The sequence below is a fragment of the Carassius gibelio genome, chromosome A19 (assembly GCF_023724105.1).
Source record: "Carassius gibelio isolate Cgi1373 ecotype wild population from Czech Republic chromosome A19, carGib1.2-hapl.c, whole genome shotgun sequence".
NCBI lineage: Eukaryota > Metazoa > Chordata > Actinopteri > Cypriniformes > Cyprinidae > Carassius > Carassius gibelio.
The window spans coordinates 29081198-29099177 of record NC_068389.1 but is presented as its reverse complement, the minus strand read 5'-3'; the positions used below and the strand labels follow the sequence as shown (position 1 = coordinate 29099177).

General features: G+C 38.7%; 2 protein-coding genes across 5 annotated transcripts in view; both read left to right on the top strand.

Annotated features, from left to right (window-relative positions):
• Positions 1-74: 74 nt before the first annotated feature.
• On the top strand, positions 75-6164 carry scn1bb (sodium channel, voltage-gated, type I, beta b). Of its 3 annotated transcripts, none has more exons than XM_052532736.1 (7): positions 75-240; positions 368-542; positions 1426-1592; positions 2559-2796; positions 3447-3588; positions 4952-5023; positions 5095-6164. In XM_052532736.1, the coding sequence occupies exons 2-6, from the start codon at positions 476-478 to the stop codon at positions 5016-5018; spliced, it is 681 nt and encodes a 226-aa protein (XP_052388696.1). In that variant the 5' UTR covers positions 75-240; positions 368-475; the 3' UTR covers positions 5019-5023; positions 5095-6164. The 3 variants fall into 3 exon arrangements, with proteins under 3 accessions (XP_052388696.1, XP_052388697.1, XP_052388695.1); XM_052532737.1 differs by having other exon boundaries at positions 89-266; XM_052532735.1 differs by having other exon boundaries at positions 89-542.
• Positions 6165-11352: 5188 nt separating this feature from the next.
• The window catches only part of syngap1a (synaptic Ras GTPase activating protein 1a), a 43114-nt gene continuing 36486 nt past the window's right edge, over positions 11353-17980 (top strand). For both annotated transcript variants that reach the window (XM_052532708.1, XM_052532709.1), the window contains exon 1: positions 11353-11499. In XM_052532708.1, coding sequence (XP_052388668.1) covers positions 11478-11499 — 22 coding nt within the window. In that variant the 5' untranslated portion in view covers positions 11353-11477. The remainder of the gene's footprint in view (positions 11500-17980) is intronic.

The window sequence follows — 17980 nt, the reverse complement described above, 5'->3', positions numbered from 1 at the left end:
ACCGCATTTATAATAGTTATCGATCGTTAATTTCATTTAAATGCGGCGAGTTTCATAAGGGCCGGCTGCAGCGTCGTGACGTCACCGCGGGTTCGGTTATGCGCGCGGCCCGGGGTTTTTACCGCAGTGCATCAGTCCGAGCGTCACCGGAGCTCCAGAACTCACCGAGCAGCGTTAAACACCGTCAGATCCCCGCTTACCGATCACCCGCGTCCGTCTGAGGAGGATCTTATCACGGAGGCAAGTGACGGTCTGCATGAGGCGCTGTATGTGAATATAAATACATTAACGGATGCGCGCGCGGAGCAGTGTTTATCAGGTGTTGATTAACGTAAGGGTGTGTGGCTCATATAAACTGTGATCTCAGGTCTCTGAGGGGGGCCTTCACTAAACCTCTGTACAGCAGCAGGCCGCGGATTCTGGACATGAAGCTCCAGCACTAGTGTGTGTGTGTGTGTGTGTGTGAGAGAGAGAGATGATGATGATGATGATGATGATGATGAGGCGTCTGCTGCTCCTGTGTGTGTTCTGCACACTCTCCGGTGAGTCTGACATCAGAACACGGGGCCCGGGGCCTCAGGAACACATCAGAGGAAAACTGTGTCTAATCAAAAATAGAATTTACTAAACTAACACATGTGTTTAAATGAAAATGGTTCAAATGAGTAATGTTTTTAAAATGAATAAATGGATTTAAAAAATAAACACAAAAAGCGATGTAAATAATAACTAAATATGTAAACAAAACATTTGATCGAAATCAATAAAATAAAAAACTAAATTTAATAAAATAAATACTTTGATAAAACAAATAATACATGAGATTGAAATAAATATGCACTAAATAAAAAAACACGATTAGATTAAAATATATATTTTTAAATAAAATTTGTAGATATGGTTAAAATAACATTTATTGCAATTAATAAATAAATTGACTGAAATAAAACGTTATGTTAATAAATAAATAAATTTTTACTTATACATCTAAAAATACAGTATGCGGTGATTAAATAATAATAAAAACTAAATAAACATGATTTAAAAAAATAAATTTAATTAAAATAAAATCATTTATTTAAAAATAGATACATTAAATAAATAAAAATTGATGTAAATATGAATGCTTAATTCCTTTTTAAATAATTAAGTTTATAAACCTGCTTAATAAATAAAATAAAGACGATTAGAAAACATTTTTATCAGGCTCCTAGATTTCAGTTCAGTTATTTAAATTTAAGGGGATAGAAAGTGACCTGTACTTCCTGATTAAAGTAGAAACTGTGAGCCTGATCATCAGAAGGAATCCGTTCCTGTGACCGAGCATCACACAGACCATCAGAAGCAGAGCTGTGGGATGAATAGTTGTGCTGTGTAGATCAGGTTTGAGGATGTGTGTGTGTGTGTGTGTCGATGTGTCTGCAGTGTCTCTGTGCAGCGGCGCCTGTGCCGAGGTGGACTCAGACACCGAAGCTGTGGCAGGAAGGAGCTTCAAGCTGGGATGCATCTCCTGTAAGATGCGTGGAGAGGTGAAGGCCTCGGCCACCGTCGACTGGATGTTCAGAGCCAGAGGAGAAGCAGACTTCGTACACGTGAGCATCACACCTGCACCTCATTCATCAGACTGCAGTCCATAGAAATTCACTTGAATACATTTCATTAAAATATTGATTCAAAAACAGATTTGATTTAAATAAATATTTCAGTACATTTGATGAAAATAAATCAGATTGGATGCAAATAAATAAATAGTGAATGACTTAATAAAAGCATTTGATTTAAAGTAAATAAATAAAACAAATTAAATATATTTATTTAAAATGCTGACTAAAATAAATAAAATTTGATTTAAGTAAATATTAAATGTGTGATTTAAATAAAAAGCCTTTGATTTTAAATAAGTAGAACATTGGCAAAATAAATAGAATGTTGATTAAAATAAAACAAATTTGATATATATATAATTTAATCAATTGTAATATATAATTCAATTCAGTTCAAGTTTATTCAACACACTATTCAATTTAATTAAAATGTTGAATGAAACATAAACTGATTAAATATTATTAAATTAAATGAATAAACAAGCATTTGATCGAAATAAATTAATAAAACAATAAATATGTGTAATTAAAATGCTGACTAAAATAAAATTTGATTTAAACAATAAATGTGTGACTAAATAAACAAAAGCCTTTAAATAAATAAATAGAACATTTTAAAAATAAATCTATTTAAATAAAATGTTGATTAATATAAACCAAATTTAAAGTAAATAAGAACTTAATCATTTTAGATAAATTAATTTAAAAACAATTGCTTAATAATTTGATGTAAATAAATGAATGAAATAATTTTTTAAAAGAAACATAAATAAAAAAATAAAAAAAATGTTAATGTAATTAAAATGTTGAAACAAATGAGATGAAATTATGATGACTAATTGAAATAAATCGGTAAGTGATTTTAAATGAACTGCTGATGAACAGAAGTGTGAGTGCAGACGGAGGAGCAGCTGGATGTGTTCAGGGTCTGACGCTCTGCTGTGTCCCGCTCAGATCTACAGCTACGACGGCGAGGCGTCCAGCATCATCGACGAACGCTTTCAGGACCGCATGGAGTGGCACGGCAGCAGGAACACCTACGACCTGCAGGACGCGTCTGTGGACCTCCTGAACGTCACCTTCAACGACTCCGGCGTCTACCGCTGCGTCTTCAACCGAGTGCTGAGCTACGAATACTACGAGTTCTCCACCACCGCCACCAAACTGGTGCAGCTCTCCGTCGTGGCCAAAGGTACACCGCCTTCATCAGCGCTAATGAACACAGACATACATCAACTGAACATCAAACACTCCTCTCTGAGCTCCTACAATTTGAGATCTCATTATCTCTGGAAATGAACTATACTAGGCTTTAATAATGAAGATAGCAACTGAAAAACATCTAAACGGATATGAATACATCTTTAATGCTTCTTGAGTTACAAGCATCACAGTGTTGATGCATCACAGTTGTCGTGTAGTGTAACAAAGATTGCTAAAGCTAGCAGATATTACTAAAAGAGCTAGAAATCTCTGTGAAGATATCATAATGATTCTGTCATCTTCCTGAAGTCGTCCTGGCTCTGAGTTTCTGATAATAAAGTTCATTATGCTACAACATTAAATATTCATACATGACAGAAGAAATGCATGATTTTAGCAGAGTGTGGTGGTTATGGCACAGAAAGATGTGGAGTCAGTCAGACTGTGTGTGTGTGTGTGTCTGTGTCTCTCTCTCTCTCTGTGTGTGTGTGTGTGTGTGTGTCTGTGTCTCTCTCTCTCTCTCTCTGTGTGTGTGTGTGTGTGTGTGTGTGTGTGTGTGTGTGTGTGTGTGTGTGTGTGTGTGTGTGTGTGTGTGTGTGTGTGTGTGTGTGTGTGTGTGTGTGTGTGTGTGTGTTGCAGCCACGCGAGGCACGGCGTCCATCGTGTCAGAGGTCATGATGTACGTGACCATCATCGGCCTGCAGCTCTGGCTCCTGGTGGAGATGATCTACTGCTACAGGAAGATCTCCGCAGCTGGAGAGGAAGCACTGAGAGCCAGCGCGTCAGTCACACACACACACACAGACACACACACACAGACACACACACACAGAGACACACACAGAGAGAGACACACACGCACACACAGAGAGAGACACACACACACACACACACACACACACAGAGAGAGAGACACACACTCTCAGACACACACACACAGAGACACACACACTCTCAGACACACACACACACACAGAGACACACACACACACACACACAGAGACACACACACTCACACACACACACACACACAGAGACACACACTCACACACACACACGGACACACACTCACACACACACACACACACAGAGAGACACACACACTGACATACACTCTCAGACACACACACACACAGAGAGAGAGACACAATCACACACACACACAGAGACACATACACTCTCAGACACACACACACACACACAGAGACACACACTCACATACACTCTCAGACACACACACACACACACACACACACACATACACAGAGAGAGACACACACTCACACACTCACACACACACACACACACACACACACACAGAGACACACACACACACACAGAGACACACACACACTCGCACACTCACACACACACACACACACACACACACAGAGACACACACACACACACACACACACACACAGAGACACACATCACCTGTGACACTGACCAATTACTAGATAACTCCAATAACTCAAATGATAATATATATATAATTATTTCAGGTCTGTAGCAAAATAACTAAAACTGAAGTAAACATGTTAAAATACTAAATGTGTAATAAAAACCAAAACTTTAATTAAAAAAAAACTGGGAACTGGGAAAAATGTAAACTGATTCAAAATATTAATAAAAATGATTATAGTATCTCATCTGATCCTAAAATCATGTCGGTGAACTGTCTGAAAATAAAATCTGAGATTATTGTCTGACGGAGAAGGTTTATGATGTTCTTTCAGTGTTCAGCATAAAAATAATAACACATTCACCGGACTCTATTGTCTTAACTATTTTTAATTATTAAATTCAGTTTTACTGGACCAGAAGTGTTCTACTCATTGTTTTCATTAGAATTAAAACTTCAAATAAAATTACATCCATATAAACATATTTTCATTACTTGGATAAAATTAAATAAAAAATGAAAAAAGATATAATTCCAGCTTTATTTTCATTTAGTTTTACTTTATATATTAGAAAAACTAAAATTAATTTAAAAAAAAATGAAAACTACTAAATCAAAACAAAATCAACTAAAATAAAAACATTAATAAAATAATTGTGTGTGTATGTATGTGTGTGTGTGTGTGTGTGTGTGTGTGTGTGTGTGTGTGTGTGTGTGTGTGTGTGTGTGTGTGTTGCAGAGCGGAGTATCTAGCGATCGCGTCCGAGGGCAAGGACAACTGCGCCGGTGTGCAGCTAGCAGAATAGCACAGGTGGGTTAACTAGCTCTCCTAACTAGTCCTGGCTCCCCTCAACCACTTCCTTCCTTCTGTGCTGTCTGCAGGTTCTTCCAGACGCTCTTCCTCCGGAGCTGCTCTCCCCGTCTCCTCCTCTTCCTCTGTGTTTCTTCACCTGGACGCTCTCGATCCACACAGCACTCACACAATACACTGTCCTGCACCACACACCAGTGAAGATCAAGCTGACCTGACCTGACCTGACCACACACAGGAGCCACGTCTGTGTATATCCAACACATCCTCAGTCGATCCGAGAGAGAAACCAATGCTAGAGCCGGGAGGAAACTCTTCCTAGACGCTTCCATCACTAGAAACTCCTAGTTGTTGTATAACCCAAGACTCTAGCTCTTTGATGTAGCAAGCACTCGCAGGATGTTTGAAATGCATTCTGGGTAAGTGCATTAAGACATGCGATATCTGGTCCGGTCCCGCTGTGTGCTGTTGTGATGCATGCCCACACTGCAGTGGATCTTCTGTCAGACGCCTGATATAATCTGTGGGAAATGCAGAAGTGCATGCTGGGAAACGCAGGGCTGGTGGGCGGAAGTGCAGAGAGAGAGAGAGATGTGCAAATTAAATGAGTTCACATGAAGTCTGGACTCTTATTTCTTAACTGAGGCGGTGTGGATGCTAGTTTGTGTTCGCTAACGCTAGTTAACGCAGTCGTCGTAAAATAATCACAAATGTAAAATTATCGTAACAGGATTAAAAACATTTATTTATTAATAATAAAGTTAAGAGTATATAAAAATAAAGTGTTTTAAAGACATTTATGCATAGAAAAATATAATTTTCAATAAAAAAATAAAAAACTTTTTCATAAAAATTGGTTAAAGATATAATTAAAGAAGATGATGCAGTGTAATTAGGGACGAGCTGGATGGCAGAAGATATCATATCACCAGTTTATTTGTTTTTTCTTCAGGAATCCCTGTTTAAAGAACCATGCCTTGTGTCTACACGTCTTTGTCATTATATAATCTTTGTTATTAAATCTTTTGTTTGTACTCTAGATGTATTTAGCATTCAAGAAACTATAATATCAAAATAACACACTATATGCACTTCACTGTGTAAATCATGCATTGATTCTTATTAAAGTTCTTCCGTCGAAGCAGTGAGTGATGTTTCTCTTTTCTTGGGGACACTTTACAATTGACAATTCTGTCACCATTTACTCACTCTCAGGTTGTTTAATGAGTTTCTTTCTTGTGCTAAACACACAAAAAACATTCTGAAGAATGCATTGAACTAAACAGCTGCTGGTTCCCATTGACTTCCATAGTGTTTGTTTTCCTTTCTATCACAGTCAATGGGAACCAGCAACTGTTCTTCAGAATATGTTTTGTGTGTGTGTGCTCAGCACAAGAAACAAATGAATACAGGTTTGTGAAAACATGAGAGTGAGTAAATAATGACAGAGTTGTAATTTTTGGGTGGACTGTCCCTTTAATGACTGGCGGCAGCATGTGTGGACTATTAGACTGCTGTCACTTTAAGAGCTGCACACATCTGATATTCAGGCACACGTCTGTTTCTCACTCAACTGTTCACTGTTTTTATGTAAACCTTGTGTGTTTTTGACAGCTTTTGCACAATCAGACACAAAGGATGACGAATCCGACGCTGTTTTCCAGGATCTTTAGTGTGCGCATGCTTCAGATTAATAATCACAATATCACACAGACAGACATAAGTGCAGTGAAAAAGAGTTAACTGCATTTATTAATCATGATTAATTTCTTTATATTCCTTTGATGACAGCATGAACTAATGTTAATGTTCAGCTCTTAAAGAACAACAGTGTATTAAAGCAATAACCCTCGTGAAGCCGTGGTTTACAGTGATTTTATAACAGCTGAAGCTAATCTTAGCTGTATTCACTGTAAGCCACGGCTTCACGTGGCTTATTGCTTTTATAAAACGGTTATTCCATATACGTAGTAAGTTTTCACAGAATAAGACAGAGCAAATAAAGTGTAATGATATTAATAAACAGTATTCTTCCACCAAACAATGTAGTTCCTCAGAATGAGTTGTGGTTGCAGTAAAGTGGTTGCCAAGCAACACACAGAAGTAAACAAAGATGCGTGTTACTTTGTAGCGTAATTTACAACAGCTTTGAACACGTCTCAGCCAATCAGAATCAAGGACTGGAACTATCCGCTTTATAATTATACATGAATTATGCTGTAAAAACATTCAATTAATTAACTATTTTTTTATTGGTAAATTAATGGTTAACAGAAACATATCTGGTCTTTGGTTCTATACACTAATTAATATACAAATGTAAATCTTAGATATACAGTTATTACTGTGGGTGTGCGTTTTTGCCACGGGATAAATAATATAATAAATATAATAATAATAAAATAAAGGTAATTGCTGCCTTTTCTCTCAAAACGTAGATTTGTTTTTCGTAAAAAAGTTAGAATTGTAAGATTTAAAAGTTGTAGTTACCTTTTTTATTCTAAGATTATATTTCGCTGTTCTGAGGAATAAAGTCTGAATTGAGATGTGAACTTGGGATTGCTAGGGAAAAAAGGCAGAAAAATAGTTTATTTCTCATAATTCTGATGGGAAAAAAAAGTTTCAATTGCAAACACAAACTCATAATCATGAGAAATAAAGTCCAGCATTGAGAAGAAAAGGAGTTACCTCTTCTACTTAAGTAACAAGCTTCTATACGCTACAGAACATGACAAAAGATGCAAACCTGATAACAGCATAATATAATAATACTTTAATAATATTTCTTAATGAACAGCTAGATTTATATTATCTCTTATATCTTGGCTGAGCACAGAATGCATATTTCCTGATGAAGTGCTGCATTGGTCTAACGTGAGTATGGTATCCCATAATGCAGTGCACTCGACCTGAGCATCGATGAATGAGCAGGTCATTACAGTGATCTGATCACATTATTACACAAAACATCTCGGTTACGTATGTAACCTTGGTTCCCTGAATAGGGAACGAGATGCTGCGGTGACGTCACCACGTATGGGAACACCTCCGGTGTGACGAATGTCTGAAGCCCTATACCATCCCGCCAATCCTATTGGCCAAATGGCGCAAGCACCACCCTACGCATGCGCACGCATGATATACCTGGGTGCAGCGCGCCATTTTGCTCAGATTTCATGACTGAAGATGAAGAAATTATCAAGGTACGGAACGGCCAGAACCGCAGCATCTCGTTCCCTATTCAGGGAACCAAGGTTACATACGTAACCGAGATGTTCCCTATCATAGGTCACTTCGATGCTGCGGTGACGTCACCACGTATGGGAACGATATACCAAAACGCCTGACGTACCTGATAACTGAGATCCGAGGAAGCATCTGCTCAAGCGGAGAGAACCCGGGAGCCAGGGGCCATCCTCACATCCAGACTGTAGGATTTGATAAAAGTGCTCGGTGAGGACCATCCTGCCGCAGCACAGATATCATCCATAGAAGAGCCACTGAGAAAAGCTTGAGAAGAAGCTACAGCTCAAGTGGAATGAGCCTTAATTCCTAAGGGCGAAGCGAGTCCGCGCGCCTCATAGGCCAAAGAAATTGCCTCCACCAGCCAATGGGACATGCGCTGCTTTGTAACCGCATGGCCCTTACTTTTATGTCCAAAGCAGACAAACAGCTGGTCAGATTCACGCCAAGGGGCTGTACGATCCACATAAGTCTTCAAAGCTCTCACAGGGCAAAGACTTAGATCTCCTGACCCAGCCTCAGCAGGAGAACAACTTCCAGGAACACTTGCTGAAAGCGAAAGAGGTTAGATGCGACCTTAGGAACATAGTTAGGCCTGGGCCGCAGCAGCACCTTCACAGAGCCCGGTGCAAATTCCATGCATGAGGGTGAAACAGAAAGAGCCTGTAAATCCCCAACTCTCTTGAGGGAGGATAAAGCCATGAGAAGAAGTGTCTTCAGTGTCAGGAATTTATCCGATACGGTCTCCAGGGGCTCAAACGGATGCCCTGATAAACCTAGCAACACAATGGATAAACCCCATGAAGGAACTCGCACAGGGCGGAAAGGCCTCAGCCGTCGCGCACGCTGTATGAAACGAGAAACTAGTGGATGACGCCCCATAGAGGCACCGCCTATGTATTCGTGGTAAGCTGAAATGGCTGCCACGTAAACCTTTAAAGTGGCTGGTGTAACGCCATCCGAAAAACGATCCTGGAGGAACTCCAGCACTGAAGCCACTGGGCATTAAACTGGATCCACATTACGATTGCCACACCAGGCTGTAATCAGTCTCCACTTGAAAGCATATAAGCGTCTCGTAGAAGCTGCTCTAGAATTCAATATAGTCTCAGTGGTTTCAACAGAAGACCGGGACATACTAATGCACTCCGCTCAGTGGCCACGCCCACAGTTTCCACAGATCCGGCCTCGGGTGCCAAATCAGCCCCTGTGCTTGTGATAATAAATCCTGTCTGAGGGGAATCTCCCATGGAGAGCCCGCTAGCAGACTGATCAGATCCGCAAACCACGGCTGCGTGTGCCATCGCGGAGCCACCAGCAGCAGCTGTTCCACTCTGTCCCGCCGTATTCTGCATAATACCGCTGGGATCAAACGAATCAGAGGAAAAACATACAGACTGGTCCTGGGCCAGCTGTGAGCTAATGCATCCACGCCCAGGGGCGATGGGGGGCATAGGGAGAACCATAGCGGGCAATGCGTAGTCATGTTTGACGCGAATAAATCCACTTTCGCTTTGCCGAATATCCGCCATAAAAGATTCACCGTCTGGAGGTGTAATCTCCATTCTCCCTGTTCCAGAGCCTGTCTGGATAGCATATCCGCTCCGAAGTTAAAACGTCCGGGGACATGAACAACTCGGATCGACAGAAATTTTCTCTGAGACCAGAGAAGAACATGTCTCGCCAGCCTGCACAGGGGGCGAGAGCGTAATCCTTCCTAATGATTCAGGTATGAGACAAACGCTGTGTTGTCTGATCTGAGCAGCACAAGACGGCCGATCAGCAGATTCGCGAATTACTGGAGAGCCAGAAAACTGCCAGTAATTCCAACCGGTTATATACCAACTGCGTTGTGCAGCTGTCCACACTCCATGGGCTGGTAGCCCTTGACAAACAGCTCCCCAACCGGTCAAAGACGCATCCGTCGTGACGGTCTCTGGGAAAGCTCAAATCCCCAGCCGAACCCCGGTAGGAGAAACTCGGTCGGCATCCATAGCTTTAATCACATCACACAACTCCGTGTCACCGAAATCGTCGGATGCGGAAGACAACGGGGTGAAATATTTCATCTTTCCGCCCACTTTTCCACTGAAAAGGGCGCATGTGAAGTAACCCCAGACAAATTACGGGGAATGCCGCTGCCAATCGTCCAAATGGTTAACAGACGGACGCCCTGGAGCTGCAACGGGGCCAGAGCTACATCCATGCATTGAGAAGTACGGGGTCTACGACTTCTATAGCCCCTTTGCTCAGCAGAGTTGACATCTCCTGTCACAACACTGCTATTACCATCAGTCTACCACCGTGGAAAGAATTCAGCGGAAAGAGGCGGGCCTCTAAAAAACGAATTGGTGTATCCGTGACAATTGTGCGTAACACCCATTGAGAAATGCCGGGCAAGCGTTCCACGCGACCCAAACGATATTAATCAATATTGAACCTTTTCACAACATTCAGATTTTCTGAGATACTGAATTTGGGATTTTCCTTAGTTGTCAGTTATAATCATCAAAATTAAAAGAAATAAACATTTGAATATATCAGTCTGTGTGTAATGAATGAATATAATATACAAGTTTCAATTTTTGAATGGAATTAGTGAAATAAATAAACTTTTTGATGATATTCTAATTGTATGACCAGCATTTGTATATATATTTCTTTCAAACACAAATCAGTTTCTACCCATAATATTTAAAATATTAAAATTTGGATAATTTATAATCATACAAACTTCCATTATTTTTATTTATTTATTTATTTATTTTTATTTTTTTTAGGAATTGAATAGCCTACATTTGAATACAAATCACAATGTATATAAATATTTATCCTATATAAAATAATTACGAACTATAATGTTGTATATTTAACGATTGCATAACAATGTAATTGCATATTTAATTAGCTAGGCATCATTTGCATATTCAAACACTTGTAATGCTGAACAAGCATCTTTGGGAAAGTATGGCGGAATTTGTTTAGTGACAAACGAACTTAACTTGGTTATCGTGAGCGCGCGCGCCGGTGCGCGTCCACGCCTGCGTGCGCTTTTCGGTCATAGCACCCCGCGTGCGCGCGTCCGCCTCGACTCCGCGGCTCGCGCGTGAGAGCGTCGCGTCACTGCTCCGTTATTGTCGGATGTTGACGCGCTGAGGAGCGGTGATGGGTCCGCACAGAGCGAGCTGATCGCGGTCAGAGCCGGAGGATCATGTCCTATGTGTCTTCACAAGGTGAGAGCGAGCATGATTGACAGCTGTCACGCCGGAGGCTGCGCGAGCGAGCGTCGATGACACATTTATAGCGCACTGATGATGGACGCGCGATTCTATTGATTCTAGTATCGTGATGTGAGCAGATGTGTGTGTGTGTGTGTGTGTGTGTGTGTGACACTCCAGTGCTCATTAACATTGAGCTGGACGAGCTTCAAATGTCGCGCTGACGCACGCGGGACGCACGCAGGACGCGCGGCTTCAGATGAATCGAGTTCTGCTCCGAATCCAGATGATGAGCACTTTGATCCGGTTTCGTAGAATCAAGTGAAAACACAATAGTGTTAACGAACACTGCCTTCAATTCATAGAAGTTGTAGATTTCTCACACAGCTGCATTTGAAATTTCATGTTTTAAGGAATTACATATTTTTTAAAAATGTATATACATATACGCAATTAAATAGTGTATGAATGTAATTTATCATTAAATTTTACATTTGTAAATTACAAAAATGGTGTAGAAACTATTATATAATTATACACAGCTGATGATATACATTACATGAGAGATAAATGTTATTCTATTTAAATACGTACAAATGTAAATATAATTAAGAAGTAATTTCATGGCTGTAAATTTATAAAAGTTGTAAATGTTACACAGTTGGTGATAAATGCTGTATTTGAAATGTAATACATTTTTAATAAAATATTTCTTACACATTTAAAAATGCAATTTTTACTGTAAATGGTAAGTTATTTGAAAGATGTTTTAAAAGTACAAATATAGAAATATAGTTAAATGCAATATAAATTAAATTTATAATTCAAATTCTGTAAGAATTCTCATGTAGTTGTAAATTTTAAATAAATTGTAACTATCTTACATTATTTTATAATAAAATGCTGTAGACACATTTTTACGATTGTAAATTTATATAATTGTAAATGTTCACTAAATTATTTAGATAGATATTTTAAATATATAGGCCTATATATTTTAATATGTCTAATAAATTATCTTTTTTCAAATACACACACACACACACACACAATAAATAAATAAATATAATTAAGATATTATTTTGCATTTGTAAATTCATATGAATTGTAATTTTTTTACACTTAAAAAATGATGTAGAAATAATTTTCCCTCAGAAAGTCCTACATTTCTCAAACAATCATAAGGAAATACCAAGTCATGAGTGAAATTGTGGAGTCAAAAGACTGAAATCTCTATTTGTAAACTCACTGCTAGGTTTATTAGCAGCTCTGTGGATCAGAATTGTGCTGGAGACTAACTGAAGTGTGTTCATCACTGCTCATGTTCCAGTTCACCAGTGTTTAACTCTAGAGTTGTGTGTGTTGTAACCGTCACACACTCGTTGTGTGATGAATCGTGTCGGTCTCTGGATCGTCTCTAGACTCTGTGTGGTTGATCACAGCGCTGTTTGTGTGATTTCAACATTATTATTCATGCTGCTGAGAGAACCAGTGAAGAGCTGAGCGTTTACGTCCTGATTTACAGAAATAAAGGCAGTCAGGAATCAGGATCAGGTTGTTTTAGATGTCGAGCTACACTGACGACAGTCGAAGTTACAGCATCACAGGAACACCGACGTTTGACAGAAGTGTGCGGTGGAAATCAGATCAGGATTGTTTATTTTATTTATTTATTTTTATTTTATTTATTTTTATTTAAATTTAATTTTAATTTAATTAAATTTTTTTATTAAAATTATTTTATTTTATGTTATCTTTAGATTCCAGTCTATTTCAGTGTACTGCAAAAAAAAGAAAAATTATATATCTATATATATATTATTTTTGTGTATATATAAAAAATAATATAAAATACCAAGCTTCAATATAATTTTAAAGTTGTAAAAATATAAATAGTGAATTTTACATATAGTGCAGTTGAAAAAAAAAATATATATATATATATATATTTTTTTTTTAAATAAAATAATATATTTTAGATGTAGTTGTACAGGTGTAAATTTATACAAATGATACATTTAACATTTATATTAAGTCAAACCATAAAGGATTAAGACGGCAGATTTAATTGTTAATATGGTTTATTAGTGGGTTCAGGTCACTGTAGTTCATTTCTGTAAGTGAGGAGAGCAGAATAAAGTAAACTGTGATATACCCAATAATTCTTCATTCAGTGCACTTCCAGTGAGATCTGATTTGATTCAGACGCTGTGAGCTGAGCAGGTCTTACCTGACATTATACTTATTATCATTTTCTAAACTACAGCGCATAAACTGATAATGTGAGACATGTAGAAATTCTGGTTTGACTGTGTATATGTGTAATATAATTTAGATACCGTCATGCGGCTGTAAATGTTTAGTTTGACATTAAAGCGTTCATTATCTTCTGAAGAGACGTCATGCTAATAAATGCAAATCTGTCTTTCTAGCTGCTCACTTGACCTTTGACCTTTAGTCCAGTGTGCTCAATGAGCCTCCGCTTCAGTGAGGTCTCTTCTGATTGGTGAACAGACTCCGTTTGTTTGAATACTTAATTCTGATTGATACTGTTCCTGTGGCTCAGGGGTAGAGCATTGTGTTAGCAGCGCAAAAAGGTTGTGGGTTCGATTCCCAGGGAACACATATGGTTAACAAAAAAAAAAAAACATTGCATAGACTGAATGCACTGTGAGTCGCTTTGGATAAAAGCATCTGCCAAATGCATGAATGTAAATGACTGGTCAAGGTCGAATGTTCTTGTTTATGATTCTGGTCAGGATCCAGGGGCAAATGTTATTTTGTGCCAAATTTAGGTTGTCTTGTTATTTTATTAAAAGACTTTGTATTATTTAATAATTATATTAATAATTATTTAAATCAGGATTCAGGTTATTAAAAAACTTAATATTATAAAATAGAATTTAAATATTATATAAGTATTTTAATAAAATATTATGTCAGCATTAATATTATTTAAATATAATTTTTTTTTATAAAAAATTGTCAAGTCACCTTTATTTATATAGTGCTTTAAACAAAATACATTGCTTCAAAGCAACTGAACAACATTCATTAGGAAAACAGTGTCTCAATAATGCAGAATGATAGTTAAAGGCAGTTCATCATTGAATTCAGTGATGTCATCTCTGTTCAGTTGAAATAGTGTCTGTGCATTTATTTGCAATCAAGTCAATGATATCGCTGTAGATGAAGTGACCCCAACTAAGCAAGCCAGAGGTGACAGCGGCAAGGAACCGAAACTCCATCGGTGACAGAATGGAGAAAAAAACCTTGGGAGAAACCAGTCTCAGTTGGGGTCAGTTCTCCTCTGACCAGACGAAACCAGTAGTTCAGTTCCAGACTGCAGCAAAGTCAGATTGTGCAGAAGAATCATCTGTTTCCTGTGGTCTTGTCCTGGTGCTCCTCTGAGACAAGGTCTTTACAGGGGATCTGTATCTGGGCTCTAGTTGTCCTGGTCTCCGCTGTCTTTCAGGGATGTAGAGGTCCTTTCTAGGTGCTGATCCACCATCTGGTCTGGATACGTACTGGATCCGGGCGACTGCAGTGACCCTCTGATCTGGACACAGACTGGATCTGGTGGCTACGGTGACCTCGGAATAAGAGAGAAACAGACTAATATTAGCGTAGATGCCATTCTTCTAATGATGTAGAAAGTACGGTGTTATGTGAAGTGTTTCCGGTTCCTGTTTACCTAATTAATGCAGCCTAAAAATCCTTTAACGGATTTGGATATTAAAAGCATATTAGTATGTTATGTGTATGCCAGGTTAAAGAGATGGGTCTTTAATCTAGATTTAAACTGCAAGAGTGTGTCTGCCTCCCGAACAATGTTAGGTAGGTTATTCCAGAGTTTAGGCGCCAAATAGGAAAAGGATCTGGCGCCCGCAGTTGATTTTGATATTCTAGGTATTATCAAATTGCCTGAGTTTTGAGAACGTAGCGGACGTAGAGAAGTATAATGTAAAAGGAGCTCATTCAAATACTGAGGTGCTAAACCATTCAGGGTTTTATAAGTAATAAGCAATATTTTAAAATCTATACGATGTTTGATAGGGAGCCAGTGCAGTGTGGACAGGACCGGGCTAATATGGTCATACTTCCTGGTTCTAGTAAGAACTCTTGCTGCTGCATTTTGGACTAGCTGTAGTAGTTTGTTTACCAAGCGTGCAGAACAACCACCCAATAAAGCATTACAACAATCTAACCTTGAGCTCATAAATGCATGGATTAACATTTCTGCATTTGACATTGAGAGCATAGGCCGTAATTTAGATGTATTTTTGAGATGGAAAAATGCAGTTTTACAAATGCTAGAAACGTGGCTTTCTAAGGAAAGATTGTGATCAAATAGCACACCTAGGTTCCTAACTGATGACGAAGAATTGACAGAGCAACCATTCTGAACCATTTTCTGAATTTAGCAGTAAGAAATTACTCGTCATCCAGTTTTTTATATCGACTATGCATTCCATTAGTTTTTCAAATTGGTGTGTTTCACCGGGCCGCGAGGAAATATAGAGCTGAGTATCATCAGCATAACAGTGAAAGCTAACACCATGTTTCCTGATGATATCTCCCAAGGGTAACATATAAAGCGTGAAGAGTAGCGGTCCTAGTACTGAGCCTTGAGGTACTCCATACTGCACTTGTGATCGATATGATACATCTTCATTCACTGCTACGAACTGATGGCGGTCATATAAGTACGATTTAAACCATGCTAATGCACTTCCACTGATGCTAACAAAGTGTTCAAGTCTATGCAAAAGAATGTTGTGGTCAATTGTGTCAAACGCAGCACTAAGATCCAATAAAACTAATAGAGGGATACAACAACGATCAGATGAATTGAAATCAGGATCCATACAGTTAAAAGACCCAAGTAATAATATAAAATATCATTGTAGTTTAAAAACATGCTATGTCAACCTAAATATTATAAAATATAATAAAACAAAATTTGTCTTTTAATAAAATATCATGTCAATCCTAATCAGGATCCAGACCATTAAAAGGTGAAATAATATTATAAAATGTGATTTAAATATTATTTAATATTTTAATATAATGTAATGTCAATGTAAATCAGTATCCAGGCCATAAAAAGGATGCTCATGTTCTCTGTCATCTCTGTGATCAGTGATCTGTGAGTGTGTGGATCTGTGTGAGTGATGCGTCCAGCTGCCAGAGCGAGTGAGCGAGAGAGAGAGAGACTCACATCTACAGAGAGAGAGAGAGAGAGAGAGAGAGAGCGAGAGCGAGAGAGAGAGAGAGAACGAGCGAGAGACTCACACCTACAGAGAGAGAGAGAGAGAGATACTCACACCTACAGAGAGAGAGAGAGAGAGTGCAAAAGAGAGAGCGAGAGAGACAGAGAGAGAGGGAGGGATCACATCCCGTTGGTCACCATAGTAACGTGGAGTTGGCTCCTCTTCCAGAATAGTTGTGCTCTTCTCTCATCCCAGCATCAGTGCGCTCAAACACTTCCATCTGACTCCCACCTCTCTGCATAATCCCTCTCTCCCTCTCTCTCACATGCGCACGCTATATCGGTCGCTTTAAGACATTTTTTAGCCCGGTCGCCATGGTAACGGGCCGAGGGTGTGCGGGCGAGCGAGCGTGTGTGAGAGAGTGGGCGTCACGGAAGTGACATCTCTCGGGCTCTAACCCATCTCTCTCTCCCTCTCTCTCTCTCTCGGTCTCTCTCTCTTTCTCTCCATCTCTGTTTCTCTCTCTCTCTGTAGGTGTGAGCCTCTCTCTCTCGCTCTCTCTCGGTGTCAGGATGAGTCGTACATTGGTCCTGTGTTTGTGTTTCTCGCAGGACATGATCTGTTTTCCAGAAATAGTTCACTCAGTGCTTCTGAAGTATTTGAGTCATGAATCAGGTCTTGACCTCTCGCTCCGTCCAATCACACGTCATCTGCTCAATTTACTTACTGCTGCTTCATTTAGAGACGATCTTCAATCGTTTCCAGTTCTGAAGTCAATTTCACATTCTAATTGATACATTTAATTTAATTTATATATTTGCTTAATATATTATATATTTGAAATATTTAAATGTTATTTTTTGACAACCGATGCCGATATAAAGCCGATATGATAAAAAAAAAAAAAAAAAAAGCAATTCCCCCTCCGTGCTCCGAGAATTTAATAATCATGTTTTTCAAATAAACTAAACATACAGCACACAGTAAAAATGACATGAATATGACAGTGGGCAAAAGCGCAGCATAATCTGAAATCATGAGTTTTAAGTTTAAAGCATTCAATTCACACAGAGTGACCGTCACAGAGAGAACACGTGATCATGATACACACTTCACAAGATCCCACATCTGGATTAAACTAAGTTTGCAAGGTTTGTGAAATTAAAGTCATTCAAAGATTTGTTTAAATTATTTGCTTAATGCTGACGGCAAATGAGAAAGTATTATAATGTTTGCATTTCTATTACTAATAGGCCTAATATAAAAGCAATCTTTATAATAGT

Coding starts and splice junctions, on each gene's coding strand:
- scn1bb (XM_052532736.1), top strand. CDS start 476: ATGATGATGATGATGATGATGATGATGAGGCGTCTGCTGCTCCTGTGT. Junction 1,593..2,558: donor GAGAAGCAGACTTCGTACAC/GTGAGCATCACA, acceptor TGTCCCGCTCAG/ATCTACAGCTACGACGGCGA. Junction 2,797..3,446: donor GCTCTCCGTCGTGGCCAAAG/GTACACCGCCTT, acceptor TGTGTGTTGCAG/CCACGCGAGGCACGGCGTCC.